The sequence below is a fragment of the Pogona vitticeps genome, chromosome 1, assembly GCF_051106095.1.
Source record: "Pogona vitticeps strain Pit_001003342236 chromosome 1, PviZW2.1, whole genome shotgun sequence".
Classification (NCBI taxonomy): domain Eukaryota; kingdom Metazoa; phylum Chordata; class Lepidosauria; order Squamata; family Agamidae; genus Pogona; species Pogona vitticeps.
Genome location: NC_135783.1, coordinates 176,397,059 through 176,421,361, shown reverse-complemented (window position 1 = coordinate 176,421,361; position 24,303 = coordinate 176,397,059). Strand labels below are relative to the sequence as shown.

At 40.6% G+C, this 24,303-nt stretch overlaps 1 protein-coding gene across 4 annotated transcripts in view; it reads right to left on the bottom strand.

Annotated features, from left to right (window-relative positions):
- The window catches only part of ERBB4 (erb-b2 receptor tyrosine kinase 4), a 1,032,003-nt gene that overhangs the window by 267,439 nt on the left and 740,261 nt on the right, over positions 1-24,303 (bottom strand). For all 4 annotated transcript variants that reach the window (XM_078379181.1, XM_072977738.2, XM_078379170.1 and 1 more), the window contains exon 5: positions 8,944-9,009. In XM_078379181.1, coding sequence (XP_078235307.1) covers positions 8,944-9,009 — 66 coding nt within the window. The remainder of the gene's footprint in view (positions 1-8,943; positions 9,010-24,303) is intronic.

Genomic DNA, 24,303 nt, shown 5'->3' with positions numbered 1-24,303 from the left:
AATCAAAGGGTGCTAACACTGCACTCTAGTAATGCTGTAGACATTTCTGTTACTGGTCATTCCTATTGCACATAGGCAACATATTAACCTTCAGTTTCCTTGTCTTGACAACCTTTCAGTGTGACATACCCTTATTGACTAATATAGGAGAACACGGTCCTTGTGATAAGTCAGGATCCAACTGAGTGGTTGCATAGATGGGACTGCTTTTGTTACAAGAACTGGAGTGGAAAGGAGTTTGACCTCTCCTTGCAGCCCCTAGGCATCACAAAGCCAATTCTAGGTGGCTGAGACTCCCTGCAGAGTTAGTTTCAAGGTGTTCCTCAGGGCAACAGTGTAGAAAGCAGACAGGGAGGAACTGCCACATTACTATGATATTGGCCGAAGGCTGAAAGCTGGAGCGTCTAAGGGCTTTGAAGGTGAAGCCCAGCATTTTGAAGTGGGCTCAGAAACAAACTGACACCCAAAGCGATGTTTAAGAATACACATAAGAGTGGTAGAATATACCAAATGGGCGGGATATAAATCGAATAAATAAATGAAATAAATAAATAAATAAATTGTGAATGACAGACTGTCTGTGTCCATTGGCTTAATTTTCCAGACTGTCTTTGAAATATGGAGCAGCTCATCCTGAATCAAATGCACTACGGCAGAGTCTTTCAGCAGAAATTCAGAGGTGTGCTAAGCATGTGTGTCCCCAAACTAGCACTGTTTCTGTGCCTGCACTTGGGTTACTCTGGAAGAAAAGCATGTGTACTGAAGCTGGGACTTACCTTTTTCACACTGTGTTTTAAAAAACAGTTTCAAGAGCATGTTTCCTTGCTCTCTTAACCCAGTAAAAGGATCAGTGCTTGTGAGAGTGACTTAGTTGGCCAGCTGCCATTAACATCCTTGAGGATCATTGTTTCATCCACACAAAGAATTGGCTCAGCAAATTCTGAGAGGGCAGCAGCCAGATGCCCTGAAGATCTCTTGTCACATTATATCATTACATCCCTTAAGAAGCAGGTTTTCATGACAACCTACAAAATCCTGGCTCCAGCACAACAGTGTATAAGACTTTCTTGGAAGCAGAATGAGCTGCCTTGACACTTCAAATAAAATTAACAGCAGCCTGGCAGACAAAATGCTTATTGCTCCTTAAGTACCTTTGTTACTTAAGTGTCTTGCTTACTGACAGTATATTTAAGGCACCAGCCCTTTGAATACTTCTTATTGTCATTTTCTGCAGTCCATTTCACTCTGACCTGCCTACACACATACCTGGGGATGAAGCTTGTACTCCATGTATTTGAAGAAGGGGGCTGTAACTCATCAAAGCCCATGAGTCTCTGTGACTTAAAGGTGCCAAACAACCTTTTTGTTTGTATGTCAATGCAAACTAATACTGTATAGCCAAACCTCTCTGAAGACGGCTAACTTCCCTCTGCGATTAAATTAGAAGTACTGTAGTTTATTCCATGCAACCTGGGATACATGCAAGTGCCTTGTCTCTTTCCTCTAGATGATCCTTCTTTACTAGGGAATAGACTTGTCTCAAGTTCTCTCTTCTTCAGAGTTATAATTCAGTGATAATTAGTCTCATTTCTGTATTTCTTTCTCAGTAGTGGCAACATTACCATGAAGATTGAAGGAGATGCCATTGTATGGAACCTGGGAGTGTCCTGCCTAAAAGATTTAGAGACTTTTATGAAAAAAAATCACAGGCTGCCCTTCACTACACACTTACGTGGAAGTAATTCGTATTTGAGTATAGGAATACACTGCACAGTTAACTTGTAAGCAACATACCTAAATACATTTGCTGATGAGTAAGTCCCATTGAACTAGGAGAGTGGGATCAAACTGCTAGACCCAGGTAACCAGAGTAGACTCACTGGTTAATATCCAACCAGAGAAAAACAATACATGGAATGGCAATCGCACAGCTGTTTTCCCCCTCTTGCGGGTTCCTCTTCACTTTGTTGGCCATGCAGCCAGTGTGGGAGCAGGCACTCAGAGGACAGCACCCTGGCTTATGCAATTGCCTTCATGTAATTGTGTCTCTACATCGGATTATGGCCATTGAATCAATCCTTGAATGGTAAGTCTACCTATATATAAATCCCATTGATTCAACAGGTCTACTTTGGTTAGCAAGCTGATTTAGGCAACAAGGCTCTCCTGAAAACTCAAATCATGGGGGGAATTACACTGGCCATATGATCAGTGCTCATTTTCTGAGAGAGGTGTATTGGAGAATAGTGAGAGATTGCTATTCGCCTTTCTATTCTCCAACTAGAGATAATATCGGAACCATTTCTTTTTCTTCTTTTTTTCAGCAACCAGATCATAATCTAATCTACTGAGTGCCTTTGTGTGTGAAATTTGTGTCACTCTGCATGAGCTGTGTGAGGCAGGTCTAGCTGTGTGAGTGGCACTAGGAATAGGCTACAAGTTGTCTAAATTGCATGCCTCCGGAGGAAGGGGGAGAGAAGTAAATGGTGGAAGCTTTGTCAGCATACCAGAGGTTGAACAATATTTAATGGCACTGAGTTTCACCCCTCCCCTGTACATCCCAGGTCACAACCCTTTTTTTCCCTTATTTTCATGCTGTTTCATCATTCAAACATATACAGACCCATACAAATATTTGAGAATATTCAGCTATGAACTGAAGCAGTAGGTTACAAATCGATTGGAGTACTTGCAATTTGTAAAGCAAATAATTCAGGCCAAAACAAAATGGATGGCCACCACATATCCCTAGAATACACATGTCCTTCACATCTAATTCATCCCTCAAATGTGCTGTAACTGGGGGAACATGTGAGGATGATGGAAGGTATGCTACCTCCTGGTATGGCCTTGACCACTGATGTTTGAATCCCCACCACCCTTAGGTGTTGAAAAAAATCTGCCATTTATGCACCATGGCATGTGTTTCCATAATGCTTATAGAGGAAGCTAACCAAAAACAAAAATACATGCCCCTTACTTTTACTTGGCTTTGCTACTGGCTGGCTCTTTCTTTTACAGAAGTGGTAAGAATGATGAGATGACACTGTTTACACAGTTGTTGTGTGCAATTAATCATGGTAAATGTTTCCTTTAATCCTCCATTACAGAGAACTGAAAATCTACAAAAAGGGGGGAAACAGGCAATTACTGAAATCAATAAGAAAGCCTTATGAACATGTCAAGTTATTAGTGAAATACACAGATTTTAATTAAACACTCCAATGTTTTGTTAAATTGCTAGGTTCCCATAACTGATCTATAGTTCCTGGTTCAGCTTTACAGCCCGCCAGCTCCTGTTTGCATCTTGTTGCTTTTTTTTATTTCCCCCCTTTTACCATATTTTATTTTTCGACTATAAAATATTGACATCAAACTTCAAAGGTGGTTACATATTAGGTATTTACTTATGAGTCTTCAGTCAAAAACACTTATATGTTTCTAGAACTAACTGACCCTTGTCTACAAAGGAAAGTATGCCCCTCTAAATACCCTACATATTTTCTAGAAATGCCTATGCCACAGAGGGCTTGTGACTGAAGCTCTCTGCTTTCTTTGAAATAATGAGGCGAGCTGCCCTCTTTGCTTGGCCTACAACTTGCCCTTGGCCTGCACAAAGCAGAAGCTGGTTGGGCTCAGCTTCAAGGTCACATAATAGATATTCCTTCAAAGAAAATGTAATCATTGTCAGGCCTCTGAATTTGTTTCCAATTTGGCAAGATCCACACATGAACCCACCTGTCAACCACCCACCAAAATCCTCTCCTAGGGCTGTTACAACGTCAGTGACATATTACGTAGAGTTGCCTTCCTCTCCACCAGGAGTCTTGGTTCCTGAATAATTTACAGGGAAGAAATTATGCTCATGACTGTTAAATCATCATAAGGGCTGTAAGTAAAACTTCCGACAGGAGACACTCCATGGATCATATGCTGCCAAGGAGAGTCTCTGTAAGGTCTATCCTATGCTGAAGGAAGTCTTCTGATACCTGCTTATCTTTCCTAAGGGAAGAAGTTCGTAACGGGGGGGGGGGAGCAAAGTGGGGGAAACTGCTGCAACACTCGAATGTTCAATTGCTCTTTAATCAACACTACCAAAGCCCCCCAAAATTGTTCTGAAATAGAGAAAAAACATATTGAATTGCCCTATGAAGAAAAGCATTTAAAATATATTCATGAATAAGAAAAGCTTTCGGAGCTTCTTCTCAGACCTGGAGAACTAGAGTAGCCATCCAAGGTAATATAACCTTTTACAAGGGAGTGGAATCTTCAGGATCAAAATAGGAAAAGGTTTACCCTCTTGGACATGGAAGGCATCAGTGTATATCTTTTCAAGAAAAAACACTATCTCTGAAACAATGCAAACAGCAACAGGTTAGTGGAGCTAGAATTCCTTGAAGTTCAGTAGAACTTCTGAAGGCTTTCCATTTACCCATCTGAGAACGGAAACGGTCTCTGCAAACAGGAGAGGAGCTTGCTTATTTTCTACCTCAGGTGCCAAATAACTTAACCAGCCTTCACTGGCAGAGGAGGGAATTCAATTTTCTGTTCTGCCTCAGGCAGCAAAATGTAACATGTCAGCACTGTTACAGTTGTCCAAAAGCAGGATATGAATGTTGGTATAAATAAGCGAATATCAATGTTACTATGGACATAAGTACAATGGAAAAGTTATATATAAGCCTAATCTTCCTCTCACTAAAATCTGAATAATATTTAAATTTTGCACTGCTGGGCCTTGTGTTTTTATGATTTACATGCCAATGAAGGACAATAGGATACTATGAAACAGAAGATACACAAGAAAAGAGTACAGAGTAGCCCCTCCTAACACTGCCTTTGTGGCATTTTAATTTATAATGTTCAACTAATTACATAACACTGTCTTCTGAAGTGTTCTCTTCTTCATAATACATACTCTTTATAATTCTTTATTAATTACTCTCTTAAGTGCACACATTTATGTATCATATTTATATAGATAATAAGACGGAGGAAGAATAAGATGCAGGCGGTTATTGGAGAAAGATTCATAAAGGAAGAAAGAGGGAGAAAGAGAGAAATTGAGTCTGAACAACGCATAAAGGAAGCCTGGGGTGGACACTAATCATTTCAGAACAAAAGTATCCAACAGCTATTTCCCTCTATAATTTGAAATGAAAAGACGGGGATTAAGATATTTCGGCTTTATCCCCTGTCCACCCCCCAGAAAATAATTTGGATCTTAGCTTGGGAGGGGGCCTCATTAGAATATGTTCTATTCCATGACTCCATTAAAAAATGAATTAACATGCAGATGTGCCCCCAAGAGATTTGTTTCTGGAGACAAAACACGTTATTTGGTTATGTGTTAGAACTATTTTCATACATACATCTGAAAAAAATATTGTTTCCTTGCTTAGATGTTGTAGGTGGGGTTAGAGGATGAATGGTGCCTCAAACAGGATTTGTTTCATCGTACATTTAAGTGCCTTTTTCTTGTTTCTTTTGCTCTTGAGCTCATAAATCAAAGCTAGCACAGGCTCCAACTTCAGATATGTCTGGACCAGACCAGAGCCCAACAATTTTCCGCCAAAGACAAAGCACACTAAATGTTGCAAAGAGCATTTACATGTTTACTCTAATAACTACTGTTGTTTTAAGACAAGTAGTTACATTAGGATATGTTGCAAAGGAACTCACAGCCCAATATCCTTGACAGTAAATAAAACAAATAGCATGAGGGACAGGTCAGAACACTGAACAACCCTACTGGACAATGACCCTAACGTCAAAGAGGAATTCCCCATCATCACCTTCAGAGCTTGGTCTGAAACTACCACAATCAATGCTTCCAAGTCAACACAGATAAGCTGCTCAAAATAATAACATAGTAAAGGTTATTATGAAGCCAGAAGAACCAACAAGGGCACACTCTGGTCTAGTTCTTCATATAGATTGTCCACCCAGGTGAACAAAGCCACCTCTGTCACATAGCATGCTCTGAAGCCAGACTGAAATGGATGTAGGCAATCCATCTCATCCAGGAACCCCTAAAGCTGAGAAGCCACCACACATTCTAACACCTTAGCCTCAAATATTGGAGACCTGATAAGTAATTATCAAGTAGAAAAGCGTTCCGGGAGGATTTCTCCAACAGAAGTTTCATAAATGTCTCTTTTAGGAACTCTGCTTTGCTGCAGAGAGGCCCCCATGACTCCCTTTACCTGTTCAGGAAGCTCTCCTCCCACTTCCAAGAGTTTTAATGAGTTATCTATTTATTTATTTAATATATTTCTACCATGCCTGTCTCCTAAAAAAAAAAAAGGATCCAAGCAATGTTCCCCCTAACTTTCTGTCCCACTGCACAGGAGCCTCGTTCCGTGCACGCTGGGGTGGGCAGGTCTTCATCTGGAATCCAAAGTAAACAAGCTGGCTGCCATCTGCCCATGGGCAGACCTGGTGGAGCTCTGGGCAAGCACACGTGAGCACAGCTTAGAGGGAGTGTTGCACCAACACCTCCAGGGTGTTCAAAAAAATAAAAAAAAGGGTTCTGGATATAGAGGGACAAACTTTGCATAGCGCTGTCCAAAGAGTTTGTTCCCCACTTTATTTCCAGCTGCCCCTCACCCATGGCAGTAGACCGATCTATCTTTATCATTTAGAACAGCCACAAGATCGATGGGCATTTACCCTTGCCAGGTGCAATATAGTACCATCAAATTTAGCGCAGGGCAGGTATATGGGTTTACCTACAGAATTGAGAGTCTGCCCGTGTGGTCAGGGAGAGGTTGAATCCCTGCAACATACAGTATGTTATTCTATTGTATTCTGTACAAGGACATCCACCTGTCTCATTTGAGCACTTTTCTCTCCTCCCATTCCAGATGGGACGATCTGAGGAAAATGCAACATCTTTTAAGTGGCAATATTAAGGAACTTACCTTGTCAACTGCTAGATACGTCTGTGCCATTATGCAGAGACATTGTAGTGTGCTCTTGCAGAATGAAGAGCCCTAAATATGCATTTGGCCGGTCCCTGTCACCTGTTAGTCGTTGAACATTTTAGCTGTATTTTATTGCGTTTTTAAATTATGCAGTATGCCAACAAAGGTTTCTGTCTGTCTGTTAAAAACAACAAAAATTCAAGCTATCCATTTTAAAACCCCTCTTAGACAACCAGTCACTAAGGGAAAGCTTGCCTGAAGAGAAAGGTCTTCGCCTGTGTTGGGGAAGGGCAGCAAAGATTCAGCCAGCATAGCTTCCTGTTGCGGGGGGTGGTGGTGGTGGTTCCAGAGTATAGAACCGGCAACAGAGAAGGCCCTCTTTAGTGTCCCCATCAAGCACATTTGTGTGAGGATGGTGGGGCAGAGAGAAAGGCATCCCTTGATTATCTTAACACCAGTGCAGGCTCATAAAGGGAGATGTGGTCTTTCAGATAGCTTTTGCCCAAACCGTGCAGGTTAAAACCAGTGCTTTCATTTGTGCCCAGAAACAGATCAACAGCCAATGGAGCTGCTGAAACAGGAACATTAACAATCTGGCTGCAGCATTTTGGACTCACTGTAGTTTTGAAACATTTTCCAAAGGCAGCCCCACATAGAGTGTGTTATAGTAATCCAACCAGGATATAACAAAGACATGTGTCACTGTCTCCAAATCAGTCATCTCCAGATCAGTCATCTCCACTGGTGCAGCTGTCACATCAGTTTTAACTGTGCAAATGCACTCCTGGCCACCAAAACCTGGACATCCAGGCTCAGAGATGAATGCAGGAGTACAAGCAATGCACTTCTGTTTTCAGAGGGAGTGTAGCCCCATCCAGCACAGGCTGGATCCCTGTGCCTTGATCTGCTTTTTGGCTAACCAAGAGCACCTCTGTCTTTTCTATATTAAGTTTCAGTTTATTCACTCGCAAACTGTCCATTACTAATACTAGATGCTGATCTAGTGTTGAAACAACTTTCTTGAATTTAGAAGGAAAGGACAGATAGAGTTGGGTGTTATCCACACACAGGTGGCACACAGCCCCCAAATCTCCAGATAACATCTTGCAGTGGGGTCATGTAGATGTTAAATAGCATAGGGGACAAAACCAAACCCTGAGGGACCCCACAGGCTAGCCAGTGTGTTGAACAGGAGTCCCCCAGCACCATCTTCTGAGTTCCGCCCTCCATAAAGGACCAGAGACACCAAGTCCCATCCCAGAGAGATGGCACAGAAGGATACCGTGGTCAATGGTATAAAAAGCCGCTGAAAGGTCCAGCAGAACCAACAAGGGCACATTGTCTCTGTCCAATTCCTGGCATAGATCACCCACCAAGGTGACCAAAGCAGTTTCCATCTCATAACCAGGCCTGAAGCCAGATTGAAATGGATCTAGATAATCTGTCTCATCCAGGAAAACTGGCAATGAGAAGCCACGATTTGTTCCAGTATCTTGCTCAAGAATAGAACATTAGAGGCTGGCTGGTAATTATGCAGGACTGTGGGATCCAAGGAGGGCTTTCATAACAATGGATCCTACCCAAGGAGGCATTCACCACCCTATGTATTCATTCAGCCAGTCCCTCTCTGTCAGCTTGTATAAGCCAGAAAGGACAAGGGTTCAACTGACATGTGGTAACCTAAAAACTAATCTATTAAAACAACTCTCCAGTGTTCTTTTAACCATGCAGTAGACCATTTCTTAAAACAAAACAAAACAAAACTACCACCACCCCATTCAGTGTGAACTTAGGGTACAGCCTGAACTACAGGTGCACAATTCTAGCATTTAATTCTTCATCATTCTGATCTATAGTGATTTGCTGTTCCCAGAAAGGAAATTCCGGCTGATTATTTCCAGACAGTGCGTTGCTTTTAACAGATAATTTGCAGGAAGGACACTGTGTCATGTTAAATATTCCAACTCTTCAACTGGGCTCATTTCTTCTTCTTCTTTTCTTAATATGATATACTTACAGGTCTGACATTCATCCGCTGAAGGTCCCCAGCATCGGTTTCCGCAAGATTTGTGACATGGACCACCTTCAAAGAGAGCAAAGATAAAATAAAAAGACAACTCAGAAATTGTTTTTACACACACGCACACGCACATGCACACGTGTGTGCGCGCACACACGCACGCACACACACACACACACAGACAGACTACCTACCTGGTCCTAGAACAGCTCTTTAAGGGAAACTACTGATGTAGCCTTGTGAGTAGTTTGTGCCTTACCATAGCTGAAAAACTGTCAACAGAATTCCTTAGTCCTTTTATTGACACCAATTTTCAAATGTACAAGAATCAGAAGTAAGTCATGGAACTTTGTATCCTAATTGCATCATTTTGGATTAGATGGGTACTATTTAAGTGTGTAACTGTTGAAGTCATTTTTTATACTTCTCTCTTTCTATGATCCTGCTGAGCAGCAGCAAGGAAAGAAATATAGTGGTTTTACAGGAAGATAAAAATTAACATAGCATACAGAATTATTCTTGCTTCTGGAGAATCTTTTAAAATAATGGCATACTCGTGGTCCCCCCACTTAAATGACAGGTAGTTATTATCAATTAATACACTACTGCATTGATTCTTCCGGGTGAAATTCACTAAGCCCTACTGATACGCACTTTCACATGTTTTTGTTTCCCACACAAATATATTCAAATTAATTTTTGCTCTCAATACTCTTTGGAAATCACAAGGAATAGCCTTTCTTCCATTTTTGATAACAAGTCTATTTCATTTAGTTGGAAGCTTATCATGAATGGGTTCATTGTCATAAAATGCTCATTCTGCGTGCCTACTCCCATGTATTTGCTGGAATGTTTAATCTATGGCATGAAGAGAAATTCAGCATATTTCTTCTGCTTTTCACACAGCATGCAAAAAGAGGCACTTCCTCAGCATCAACAGACCCCCTTCAAGCATAGCCCAGGACCTTTGGAGAATATAACCATTATAATTGGGCTTTGGGGAGCTAAATAAACTAATAGCCAAGCACACACCGCCCCCATGGCAGGTAAGTGGGATCACTTGTGGGAACCACTCACTGCTAGAGGAAGGGGAGCCATGGGGAAAGATGAGGTCTACTTTTGTCATAAACCAATAGAAGCAGGGGGAGTAGAGGCTAGCAGTATCTTTGGACAAGGCGAGATGATGCACGTAGCACATTTCAGAAGGCTACTACTTCAGTTTCCTCACTCATATATCTTGTATTTAACATGCTTTGTTTTGTGTTTGGTCACTGGAAGGTAAACATGGGCTTAATTTGCAAGTCTGATTGCTGAGGCATGTGTCTTTGAGGCAATTGCTCTGTGCGAGGCAACATTCCCTCTTATTGTCATCCTCTGGGGAGCCGTGCAGGAGCTCTCATCGGAAACCCGGAAGTAAAGAGACATCCACCCCGGCTGCCACTGCATGGTGCCAATGGAGCTCACCCTCTAAAGTGAACTTTGCGTACCTTAGAGGAAACCTTGATGGGAAGGGAAATGAATTAATCAAAGGGAAATGCATTCCTCTTAAAGTCTAGTTTGACCCTGTCTACACAGTGGCATTGTGCCACTTCTTAACACTTCATAGCTAGATGTTTGTGCAGTGTTGATGGTAGCATGCCTTGTCTCCATTACTGCTTCATGGCAGTTTCTGGTAAGGATGGATTTCTACCTCTTTTCCAAGCGGTACAGCAGCAACCAGGGCACAATCTATCGAAGCCCCATAATGTGAGAAGCATCTGTTTTTGTCAATTTTAAACATTTGTTCAGTTCATGAGCATTCCTATTTAAAATCCCAACCACTTTCCTCTCTTTCCTGTGTACATCTACAAAACAATCTCAAAAACATCAAAAGAATCACCATAGCATCAGGATTTACATACAACTTGCAACTATATGTTGCAAGTTGGATGTAAATCCCCACTTTTTCCGCCTATTCCAATAAGGTGGAGAAATGAAGGGGAAGAAACCACCAGCTTGTTGATACATAACTACCTGATATGTCAAAGAGGAAAGGGTGCTGAGAACCATGTTGAACTGAACAAGAAAATCGGGATGAGATATATTTTTTAAATGAACAGAAAGCTTCCCAAATGCACCCTGATAGAGTGATATCTTTTTCTTGAAAGAAACACAATGTAATGATACTGTACGTGAAAATTATTTTGGGTCATCCTCTGGTAAAGTGGTTGGCTCCTTAATTCTTTCAATTAGTATGAAACCTTTGAGAATACATAGTATGCATTTGGTTTGGAAAGAATCCACCCTATAGACAAACATATACTATTAAATATAATTGAGGATAGCAGGTGAGCAGAGTTGTGTTCTGAGCTGAATTTCACCACTTTGTGACACTTACACAATGTCAATTGAATCTACTGATTATATTGTACAGCAGTTACACATGTATGACAACCACCTCATTAAAAACATAATGTAACCAAGTTCATTTAAGGCAATTATGCCTGAGAACCACAGTTGCTGATATCAGCAAGCAGTTTTCCGTCACTTTCTGGCATCTGAATCACAGCTATGTCATGCAAGCATATTCTGGCTGACAGGAAGAAGACTCCATCTGGCACAAAAAATAAAATTTAACCCATAATGATGATAATTATTATTAAAAATTGACTGAAGCTGTGTGCAGACCGCTAATGACATCAAACTGCCTAAGAGGAGAACAGAGTAGAAATTAGAGAATGGAAAGAAATAGGCTCTGGAGATTTTGTAAACTTTCAAGTTATGAATTGGTAAGTGAAAGAAAGCTGAAGACAGACATAAAATTCTGCTCAAGTCTGTTCTAATTTAATATACAGAGTTCATCATACAAAGCTCAACCTACATAAAAATGATATAGCACCAACCCAAATGATTTTTTAAAATCAGAGATAAATAGGGGTATAAAGAATAAAGGAATAATAGTAAGAAGACGATGTGGCAGTGGCTTAGAAAAGGAACATTGAAGAAAGAAACTGAAGGATTTATACTTGCAGGACAAGAGCAAGCACTTCATAACAAACACAATTAAAACCCAGTCTGAGGAAGGATATAATGTCAGTAAATGTCAGCTGTGTAAAGAAGCTCAAGAAACAGTTGGACCACATGACTGCACAAACAGATTACGTGGAAAGTAATAAGAGAGTTACAGCAATGGCTCATTGGAACATTTGTCAAAAATATTCCAGTGACCAAAAACTAATGGGACCACAAAACAAACAAAAAAATTGTTGAAACTGGAGAAGTTGAAGTGTTATGGGGCTTCTGGATTCAAACTAGTAAACATGGCTCACAACATGTCTAATTTGATAACTATTAAACAGAAGTGGGTCTGGATACCTGTGGATGCTTCTCAAAGATCTTCTCAAAGAGAAAGAATTTGAGAAGATCACAAAATACAAAGACATGCAGTTTGAAACCAAGCCATTATGGCAAAAGAAAACTAAAACTCTTCTAGCTGTAACTGGTGCAATACCAAAAGGCCTAGAAAACAATTGTTTTACTCTAGGTGTAAGTGAGATCATGATACACCCACTGCAAAAGTCTGCCTTACTTGGAACAGCACATATTTTAAAGAAATACCTATGGATATCTGAAATAAAAGCAACTAAATCCAGCCAACTTTTGGAGGGTTGTGCAAAATGGAAACAACATCAACCAACCAACCAACTAACCAACCAACCAATCAATCAATTAATTAACAGATGAGTACTTTTGACCAAATAACTGTGAGAGTGCTTTACAATCTGGGAGTGAGCAGGAAAGTAATCTCAATCATTACTTCTCTTCTTCCATTCTATTTGCCCATGTAAGGGATTTACGTCTGAACATTCCTGAACTCATTAGAGTTTTTTTCCAACAAGTCATTCATGGGATTATTTATAGATAAATAGGATTGCAGTGTATAACCGATTTAAACAATTACAATAGCTCAACAGAGGTGATATTTCTAGAACACTGAAGGCAAATTCCTGCCATTTAGTCTATTCAGATGCAAACAGGGGATATAGCCCAGCCAAAGCTAAGTATAGTTCTAATCTCTCTAAATCAGTATCAGACAGTTAATAATGCACCTTCTACCTTTGCTTGAATAGGATATGGAGTGGACTTTATTTTCGGATGTGCCTGACTATTCTGAAAGCTTAGCTAGTTTATAAAGTGGTTATGAATCCAAAGATGGACAATATATTTATGGAAATAAACCAAAGGAAATAAAGTGGGAATATAGGTTTGCCTACACTAGGGAAACTACATTATCAGATCAAGAAATCAAGCCTGTGTGTATATCTCCTGACCCCAGCCTTTGTTACTCTGCCCTCCTATATATGTCACTTCTAGCACAGCTTCAACTCCCTTGGTATCCTTGGTATCCTAAGTAGCCATCGTGTCCTCCATTACCCTCCCATTTTGGTGGGTGGCATTCAAAAGACTGCAGGTTGGCAAGCAAGATTACTTGGAAGCCACTGTGATTGTCAGAGAACATTTGGTTATACCGCCTATTACTTTTTTATCTAGACATGTAAGTTCTTACTACTACTGATGCCACACGACTAATGTGGTCATATTTTCAAACTGTGCAAATATTTATTTTGTATACTTGCCATTAAGCCTGCCCCACAAAATAGCTACTCAATCCCACCTGTAAAAAAATTGTTACACCTAAAGAGAGTCCTTCCTCTCAGTCCCGCCACCTTCACAGGTGTGTTTTGTGTGGACGGACACAAGAGAAAGCCTTCTCCGTTGCTGCTCCCAGACGTTTGAACTCCCTCCCATAGGAGGCCAGGCTGGCCCCATCTTTACTGTCCTTCTGCAAGCAGTTTAAGACCCTTCTCTTTAGGCACGTTTTCTCTGAGTAAATGGCTGCCAAATGCGATTGTTGTACCATACTGCATGGAATGTGTTTTGGTGCTGCTTATGTTTTTTTGGCATTATATTCATTGATCCTTTTAGTATTGTATACTTATTGTTACTAATCTTAAATACTGCCTTTTAATTATTGTAAGCCACCTTGGTTCATTTTTGAGGAGAAAGGAAGGTTAAAAATATTTTAAACAAACAAACAAGGAAGCAAAAAATAAAAGCTAACACCAGGAACTGCGCTTTCTCAGTTGTGGCTCCTTCCCTCTGGAACAAGCTTCCTACTGAGGTTCATCAAGTGCCATCCTTCTTGTTTTTAGGGAATTAATTATAATTTAAAAATTATACCAAACTGTCTTTTATTAGTCCTTTCAACCACTGACCTGAGATGTCCAAATTTGTTTTAAATCTGTTTAATCATATTTAAATGCAGGGGTTTTTTTTAAAGTTAGTGCACGGTTTTATTGTATTCATTGCATATTGTAGCTTTGTATTGTTGATTTCATTGGTGATTTGAGTTGTGAATGTTTATTTATATTTAAATAAATATTTGGAAGCTGGTGTGTGCTGTGGCTTATAAGCTTGTACTAGCCAAGGGGGTGCTTTGGGCAAGTATGCATCTTTCTCCTACAGATACAAAAAGTTCCTAATATGGCAGTTAAATAAAACTGTCGATGTGGTAGCTACCCAACAATCCCAAATAATTCTTATATTCTGATATAAAAACCTACTGGTGTTCTGGATCACATCCAGTCCATGTTCTTATGGAAAAGAACTGCACTGACTCTTAGGCGAAAGAAGCAGGTAGATGCTACCGCTACATGGTCAAATACAACAGAATTTGCTGTTACTATAAAACGGGTGAATTTGTTTTCATTGCGCTAAAAGTATAAAGCTTTTATCCTCATATGGCTTCTGTAGCCACTTATACTGGAATGATCTGAATGCCAGTGTGAGAAGGTGAATTAATTCACATTTCCCTCACTAGGTAGTCACATCCAGAGGTCCAAAACCAGAATGTGCAAATGGGTGTGTGTGTGTGTGTGTGTGTGTGTGTGTGTGTGTGTGTGTGTGTGTGTGTTTGTGTGTGTGTGTGTGTGTGTGTGTGAGAGAGAGAGAGAGAGAGAGAGAGTGAGAGTGGGAGGGAGGGTGGGAGGGAGGGAGGGAGGGAGGGAGCACTATAACTCCCAGGATATCCCTGCCATTGTGGCCAGAATCCCCTATGCTGGCTGAGAGATTCTGGGTGTGGTGTTTCTACAAAGACACTTTTCTAATTTCTGGATAAAACACTCAGTGGATCATCTCTTAATCAATTCATATTCCTACACTTGCATAATACTAGATAAAAAGATTGTTCATAGTAATGACAGGGTTAAAGCAAATACACTATTCCATTGTTTCTTCTCTCCTAGAAGTAAATGCAGTTTGGGATCTTTGTTATTTTTAAAGGACATTGATTCATATACCTGTTGCATGATTTCTTTTTTTGTTATAGTGTCAGATGCTAATTTGCATTTAAATAGAGATATTTAACAGTAGAGCAAGATGCAGCAGCCAGCCAACTTCCTTTCTTTCTCTTTCCGCAACTTTAACATGTCAGCTTCATTGTTTTGTCTTCTCAGGGTTACACAGGCAAAATGAGGTGCTGAACATGTAGACAGCACAGCTCTGAATTAAATTATCACAAGTCCTTTTGAAGGTCATATATCAAATAAATTGTGGGGGAAATATACCTTGTCTTGCATGTAAGCCAAAAGATGTCCAACAGAAGCACGTATGCGACCAGATTCAGCCTTTGTATTTATTGCATTCAGGCACTGTAGGTGGTGTACAGAATGAAACTAATTGAGGATATTTAAATTACAACCCTTCCTAAAACTTGCAGTAGGTACTTTTTTAAAAACACAGAGGGAGTGTTTGCCTTAGAGACAAAGGCTTTGCCAAGGTTACCTACAGAGTTAATAGACAAGTGTAAGAGAGAGAGTAGGAAAGGCAACATATTGCGTCCTTTCCATAACTTCCAATAAAGAACATAAAGCTATTGAAGACAGATTTTTAAAATGCTCCAGTGGGTATTTTATTCTGGAAGCTGATCATACTAAAGAATCATTTGAACAGATAAGTAGATCTCCCGTCCTCCTTCTCATTCAGATTCCAGTTACTCAGACTGGATCTGTCCCATATAATCCTCCATCCTCTTTCCAACTTGAACACAAATCACTGCTAAAATTCATTTCTGAATTAGTGCACTCCCAACGTGTAACCATGTTGAGTTCCTTCTGTTCTTTTGCCTCATTTTACGCAACTAACTGACTCATCCAAATGTCTTGGTACTTGGAATGACACACAACAGAACCTTTCTGAAAATGTGTGTACTAATTCATCGAACATCCTCTTTCTGTTGTGCTTCATCAGTAGACGCAAACATTTGTGTCTAACTGGTCATTGGGGAAAACACATAGTTAAAAATGAAGAGAAAGGACTGAAAGCTTTAGGAGACCGCAGATGATCAAAGGGAGGAGGAGGAATTGCTAATGCACTGGGGTCACCCCACAAAGCTACCAGGTGGTTTGAAGCAGCTAAATCCATTGGGAAATTGATATGTGAAGGATCCTGTAAGCATATTTAACTCTTAAGATGCCTTCCTTCACATGTGGACTGGATAAATATACATTTCGGTGAGTGTCAGAGTCTTTAAGGGAAGAACCACATCTTGAAACCACTAAAAATATACCATTCAGTCAGCAGGAAGGTCACTCACCATGTTATAGGAGCTGCTTTTTCCTCTAGAACTGTTCTCATTCAGCTCCATGCAGCACTATATACCACAGATGGAAACAATCCCAAGAGCGTAAGAACGTTCCTGGAGGCTTCCTGTGCAGTATAATAGCAGGGAAATCTCCCTCCTGGTGAGGATGTTGTGCAATTTCCTGGCCCTCTCACTACAGCTTCTTGAATTGATATTTTGTGAATGACATCCCTGTTCAGTTTCTGTTCCTGGAGTCAGCACAGCCACAAGCCTCTGTTCTTTCAGGCATGCCAGTTAGAAGGTACAAGGTGACACTTGAGGACTCCTCTGCTTGGGTCATTGATAGGCTTCTCCTCTCCTCCTGTTTGCACAAACCTTTCCATGGTACAGTATAACTATTTCTTTGAAACAAGCTATGATCTGGATTGCATGATTTGAACTATGGGAACTGTGGGTGAGTGATTCCAAGTTTCGCAAGGGCAGAGTTTCTGCCCATAAACAAGGACAGGAGATGGATAAATAAACTAGATAATCTGAAATTATACTCTCACTCTGAGTGATGTAAGGGTATAATGACTATTTGTATATTTTCTTGATCCAGATTTAAAAGGGGGTTATCTAGCTACAGGGACGTGGTGGCGCTGCGCGCTAATCCGCAGAAGCCGTTGTGTGCTGCAGGGTCAGAAGACCAGCAGTCATAAGATCGAATCCACGCGACGGAGTGAGTGCCTGTCGCTTGTCCCAGCTCCCGCCAACCTAGCGGTTCGAAAGCATGCAAATGCGAGTAGATAAATAGGGACCACCTCGGTGGGAAGGTAACAGCGTTCCGTGTCTAAGTTGCACTGGCCATGTGACCACGGAAGATTGTCTTTGGACAAAATGCTGGCTCTACGGCTTGGAAACGGGGATGAGCACCGCCCCCTAGAGTCGAACACGACTGGACAAAAAAAAATTGTCAAGGGGAACCTTTACCTATCTAGCTGCATTCGTAAAGATTTACATCCCAGAGTGATTTGGTGGCCACATTTGGATCCTTTTAAGGAGAAAAGTAGGGTAAAATATTTTGAATAAATCAATAACTAATTTTGTCCAACTGTGGTAGTCTACTGGATGGCCTTGAATGAATCCTCCCCCCAACTCAGGCTTACTTGGTAGATACAATGAGTGGCAGATAGAGGGAGGAAACTTTGAATGTCACCAGGAGATAAAGGGAAACGGTTAAGTAGCATAATGTAAAACTGTGTAAATGAACCATTCATCTTGCAAGTTACTGGAGAGCATGAACCCCTAAGATTCAAACCACCAAAGGGAACACGTTGTACAGTATCAACCCCTTTCACTGGCAATTAAAATGCAGTCTTTGGACTGGGCAAGCCTGACATTATTGCCTGGTCTTTCCCTGCCTTTGCCTCGTCAACAGAGCCATGTTTTCTGCCTCATGTAGTTATGTCAAACTGAACCTACGGCTCTCTGGCTCTTCTGAAGCCCAAGTCACAGTTCCTCAGGAATCAAGAGGAGAGAATAAACTCTCTAAGTCTAGATTTGCATACATGCCTCAAACATCAGGGAGAGATGTAATTAAGTTCCAGCAGTTTTCCTTGAAAACAATGGCATTTCCTTTTTCCCCCCACATCATGCTCCCCAATAAGCCTATTAAGACGAAGTCCTTTGGCAGTCACATCTGTACTTGCAGAACATATCCAGGAGGTTATCCTGACATTGGTGGCATCTTTCAGCATCCGACACAAGGATCTTGCTCAGTGCAGGACTGGAAAATGCTTGACAGCGAAAAAGCTCAAACCAAACAGTCCACCACGTCTGATCTCAAGAAAGTCAAATGTTGACTCATCGCAATTAATTGGAACCAGGCCATCAGGGCAACGTGTGAAGTGGGTTAGAATTTCCAAAGTGATTTTCTTCTGTAAGTGGCAACCCTTGCCCAATTCTTCAACTGCCATTTGCTATCTTGACACCAGTGGAAACCTGTCCACTTATGATACTTACAAAAAAAAAAAAAGCTGCCTTTGTTAGCCAGGGTCACGAAAGTTGAGAGCCAACAAGCAGCATTACAATTTCACATAAAGATACCACTCTTCCTTTCAATGTTTAAATATGACTCTGTTTAAACAGACCTGGACTGAGTTTTTCTAAGTTATTTGGGAGTCTTCAGCTTTCTGCATGAATAAAATGATATACCTGATAGCAAAATCAAAATATAATTCAAATAGCACAGCATGGCATTAGTAGAAATTAAAGATACTATTGTTGGAAGGAATTGTTCTGCCTTTATCAGCCTGTAATGCCTTCTGTGCCCTTGTCTGACGATTCCCCATTGTCATTCGTTTATTCATCCCCAATCTTTTGTTAAGTAAAAAATCATTTTACATTTTTTGCCAGCCCTATGCTAATCTTTAGATCTCTTCTGTTGATTTGAAAGTTAATTACCTAGTAGAAAATCTTACATATCTCAGGTTTCCCCCTTTCCTATGTTTAAAACAGAATAGACAAGCAGGTTAAACTCTGGGAACACAAATCTTCTTTCTAAAAGAAAAACACACCAATTTGGACACAAGAGATTTTCTTTTTTACAAATACCGTTATGCAAATGGCATTGAATTGTTTTCATTCTGGTGATTCTGATTAGACTTTCGGGATCATGGTTTACAGCATCATGAAAGCACAAACTACAATGGTCAAACAGCGGTCCAAATCCAATGCAACAGATAATGTTCACAATTCTGCTGTTTGTGCTTTTGTGGGAAGAGACAATCAATAATGGTTGAAAATATAAGATTTTTCCCAAAATGGGCATAGTTGGTTTAGGGATCAAGTTCCATTTCCGAGTCCAGAAAAGTGGTGTTTCTCAGCCAGTGCTTGCTTTAACTGCTTTTCCTGTTAGCTTACCAACAGCACTCATAATTTTTATATATCTATAGGTAAAGGTTCCCCTTGACATTTAGTCCAGTTGTGTCCAACTCTAGGGCGTGGTGCTCATCCCTGTCTCCAAGCTGTAGAGCCAACGTTTGTCCGCAGACAGTTTCCGTGGTTATGTGGCCAGCGCGTCTACACACAGAATGCTGTTACCTTCCCACCGAGGTGGTACCTATTTATCTACTCGCATTTTTTACAGGCTTTCAAACTGTTAGGCTGGCAGGACCTGGGACTAGCAACGGGAGCTCACTCCGTCACATGGATTCGATCTTACGACTGCTGGTCTTCCAACTTTGCAGCACAGAGGCTTCTGCGCCCTCCCAACTGAAATTCGTCTGGCACTGACGTTGATGACATTTCGGCGCCAGTTCAAAACCTTCCTGTTCCAGAAGGTTTTTAATTGAAATAACATTAACTGTGGGTCCTGATGATGGCAATTTGAATTGTATTTTAATTGTACAGTATTTTAATCATTTTATTTTTATTGTATTGAATTTTAATTATTGTAAGCCGCCCAGAGACCTTTGGGTAGAGTGGGCGGCATATAAATAAATAAATAAATAAATAAATAAATAAATAAATAAATAAATAAATATGTATATGACATGTGTGAGTGTCTGTGTATGTGTGGGAGAGAGATGCAAATAAAGACATTTAACTATGTGCATTTGTTAGTCCCAAATAGAGCAAACCCACTAAATGAATGGCACTTAAGTCGACATTTAAGTAAGTCCCATGATTCAGTGGGCCTATCCTACCTGGAATTGTCAGTTGGACTTGGCACATATATGTAAAATTACAACAGTATAATAAAACAATCACAATGAGAAATGATAAGCTGTAAAATGTAGGAAGAGATACAGCATTAAAGTGAATAACAAAATTATTACATCATTCCTTCATTCACTCATTCTTCTAATTGTGCCCAACTTTCTCCCTATATGGCAATCAAGATGGCTAACAATAAAAAAGAAGTTTAAAAACATGAAATCTATTAAGTAAAATAACTTTTAAAAATTAAAGAAACTTTAAAGCTATTAAAACTTATTTTTAAAAAACCCAAAAAATGTGGAATGTCCATCTAAATTTTAAAAAACACCTTTTTGCATCTTAATACAACTCAATTGCTAAAGGCCTGCCTGAATTTTAAAGAAGCATTTTGCATGCCAGAAGGCGGCCAACATTGTGGGACCCATCTAGCCTTCCTTAGTAAGTTGTATGACAGACTGAGTGGAGCCATAGGGTGTGTTCTTTTTCATTACTCTCACCTATGAGGGTGGCAGGACTAGAGAAAGACTTTGCTAGTGAGTCATCACTGCATCTAGTGCCACAAGAAATATCTAGGGAGGCACTTCTAAAGTGAAGCACCACAACTAAGACGGTCCTCTTGTTGGGAACTACCCATCCAGGAGGGATCTAGACAAGACCCTGTAAATACAGTGTTTAGACAGCTTTGTGCAAGGACACATAGCCTTTTGGACACATAGCCTTTTGGGACTCTATATATTAGAAAACAGCCTTTCATGTTGCTTTACAGGTGACAAGATATAATTCCATCACCCACTTTCAGCTAACATTCTAGCTGCTGTTTTTTACATGAACACTGCAGTTTGAAAACAGTGGTCAAAGGCACACTCCCATATTCTGGAATTACACACACACACACACACACACACACACACACACACACACACACACACACACACACACACACACACACACACACACACACACACACACGGGGGTGGTGGTGGAAGACACAGATTTACCTTATATTTTATAGCCCACGTTCCTTTCTATATTTAAAAAATCCAGACACCTACATCATTTTCTGTGTGATGCACAACGGAACTCCACCTTTCTCTGAGATCTTCACAGCAGCTGAAAGCACACCCTCTGAGCAAAGGTGATATTTCTTAACTTTTTGTCTTTATATGTAAATTTGCTGACAATGAAGGAGGCATGGACAAGGTTTTCTTTCTACAATCCTTCTGAAGACTTTGACTCTGTTTGACAGGTACCTGTTAAGGATGTCTTGAGGGCAGGAACATCTTTCCAAACAGAGTCAAGACACAGAAAACCATACCTTTCTCCCCCACCCAATGCATTCCATGCAGGAGATGCTGTAACATCAATCCATCTTCACAAATTGGAGAGTAATGTACAATAGCAAGCTCATTATCAGCTCATTGAAAACTGTGGTGAGAACTAGTTTGGCACACGGGCAACAGGCAACCAGAGAAGAAATAATTGGGAAACAATAAGGAGAGGTTACACCAGATGGATGCGGTAATGGCCTCTGATTTGAGTAGGGAACTGGATAGATGTTTAACTGATAGCTGATCTTTTAGCTGTTCCAAATTATGGAAAATTAGCCACATTTTAAAATGATACATAAACAAGATATTTCTTTCCACTACTTGACCATAATGAGCAATACACTGATCTCATTGGATATAAGAAGCTAAACAGGGTCAGTTCTGGTTAACAGATGAGAGATCACCAGGTATTACCAGGAATTTTAAAAAATCTTAGGTCTAGGGGACAATCCTGTCTGAAATTCTTGGCTGCAACTGCAAATCGGAATTGAGAATATTGGGCTATGTAGACCAATGCTCTGACTTAATATAAGGATTTTTAAAAAGTAAAATACTGTACCTTTTCTTTCCCTAGCATCATGTAGAAATAATATGGGAGGATTTTACACAGTCCTTTTACAGAGTTTACCCCATCGTACATTAACCTTAGAATTCTAGATACCACCAGCAAATCTCTAGTAAGGTTCCCCTCCTTATATCAGAAACTCACAACAGCTTTCACATATCTTCCATATACCCTTGCCTAGCAAATATTTTAGTAGGAAAGAACATAACTGTAGCAGCCAGCCCGTTTCATTTATCTGCTAATCTTTCTTGCAAGATAGAGACGCACACATAGTGATTCAGACACAGAGAGATGAAAAAGAGACTGACAAGGGAAATATGTATGCTTTATGAAAACAAACAGAAAGAGATACATACTGAGAGCTGGGTAAAGAAAGAGAGAGAATATGCCATTTTTTTTTTAAAAAAAATCTGAGATAAAAACTAAAGCTGAAGCCACACAGAGGAAAGCAGAATACTTACAAACTATGAAAAATGAGTTTTCCTGAATAATGTGAAAGGGGAGGCCCAGCAGTGTGGCACAAGAGATAATAACACACTTAAGGAATTGGGGAAATCTGTATAGAATCCCTAAATTACAGGCGATCGCTTAAGAGTTCTGCCGGAGGACAGGCCTGATATAAAGACTGATCAACCAACAGAGTAAAAAAAAGTGAACGGGGAAGTTGAGAAAAGCATGTCGGAAGCACAGAATTGATGCAGCCTAGTGGCTTCATATCTATCGCTGACAGCCCAAAATGGATAGCAGGCTTGCTACTGTATTCGGTTGCAACAAGGAAATGTCTTACCACCGATAGGACAAGAGGCAACAGACCACAGTGAGAAGACAGAAGAGAGGCGTCAGAAACTGTCCCTTCCTGGCTCCCTCTCTTCTGCAGCAAGAGATGAAGTCGATTACCTCCTGGGTCAAAAGATTGATTCCTACAAATACCAATGGTTATGCCTCTAAGCAAAGAATCCAAGACTCTCAACATGTTTATAAACCAGAGATGTCCAACTGGCGGCCTAGAGGGATTTAGGTCTGGCCTCTGAGACGACTTAATCTGGCTCCAGCGGGTTCTGTCAAATATTTAATAAAGCAATGGGAAGATGTTTGCCTGTGGGTTTACTTCCATGGGAAATAAAAACTTTTCTCTGTGTAAGAAAAACACTGTTCAATGTGAAAAGGGTGACTATTGCCCCCACTCCAAATCTTAACTCCTGCTAACCAGTGGAAGCCTCCCTCCACCAGTGGAATTGCCATATCCATCCTGACAACAATTTGTAGAACCTGGCAGGTCAGAGGCCTGAAGGCCAGAAGTTGCCTGAAGGCCCTAATTAGTAACTTCTGCCTTTCTCTCTCTCTTTTTAATTGCTCTCCAAACCACCCTAGCAAAACTCTCCTCCAGCACTGAGCTGATTCCCCAACCCCCACCCCAAAGGGACAAGGGGCACTCAGTTGAGGGGATCTGACACACCTGCGAGCACCCCCTTTGCACCACATCTGGTGATTACATTAGATGGAAAGCAGACCAAAGCGATGTCAGCCTTTGGAATAGGAACCAAAATGAGAATGAGGAAGGGATGGTAGAAGTGGTAGGGATAAAGAAGACCACCTGTGGCATTTCCTACCTCATACTGTGTGTCAGTGCAACTTGTTTAGCTATCACAATTTTACACTCAGACAAAAACGAATTGGGGTCACCAAGGGATATTTTTCCTCCAGCAGTGTAGGTCTTAGGGCCTCCAGCTAGCGGAGTGCTCCCAACATTCTGAGCACAGTTAGCTCCAGAGCCATAACTAAACATTCTGTCACCTCCTGCAGGTGCCAGTTTTAGAGCTTTGACTCCTGAGCACTTTGTTCTACTTGTATTGCTTGTTTCAGGTGGGGTCTGAGAAATATCGCATGACAAAAAGAGTGATTTCTTGGCTTAAGGCATGTCCTACTTCCTGTTGTCTGTTTGCTTCCTTGCTTTGTTTGTTCTCTCTTCCTCTCTGATCACCAACCACAGCAAACAAATACATTTCTCTGCTTCATGTCCTTTGGTCCATGTAGTTGCATGGATTTCTCCCTCTTCTAGATGGTTGAGAGAGCCATTCCTTTTTTAAAAAATTATCCTTTTACTCCTCTGATTATAACTGAAGATCAACTGTAAGTAAAGA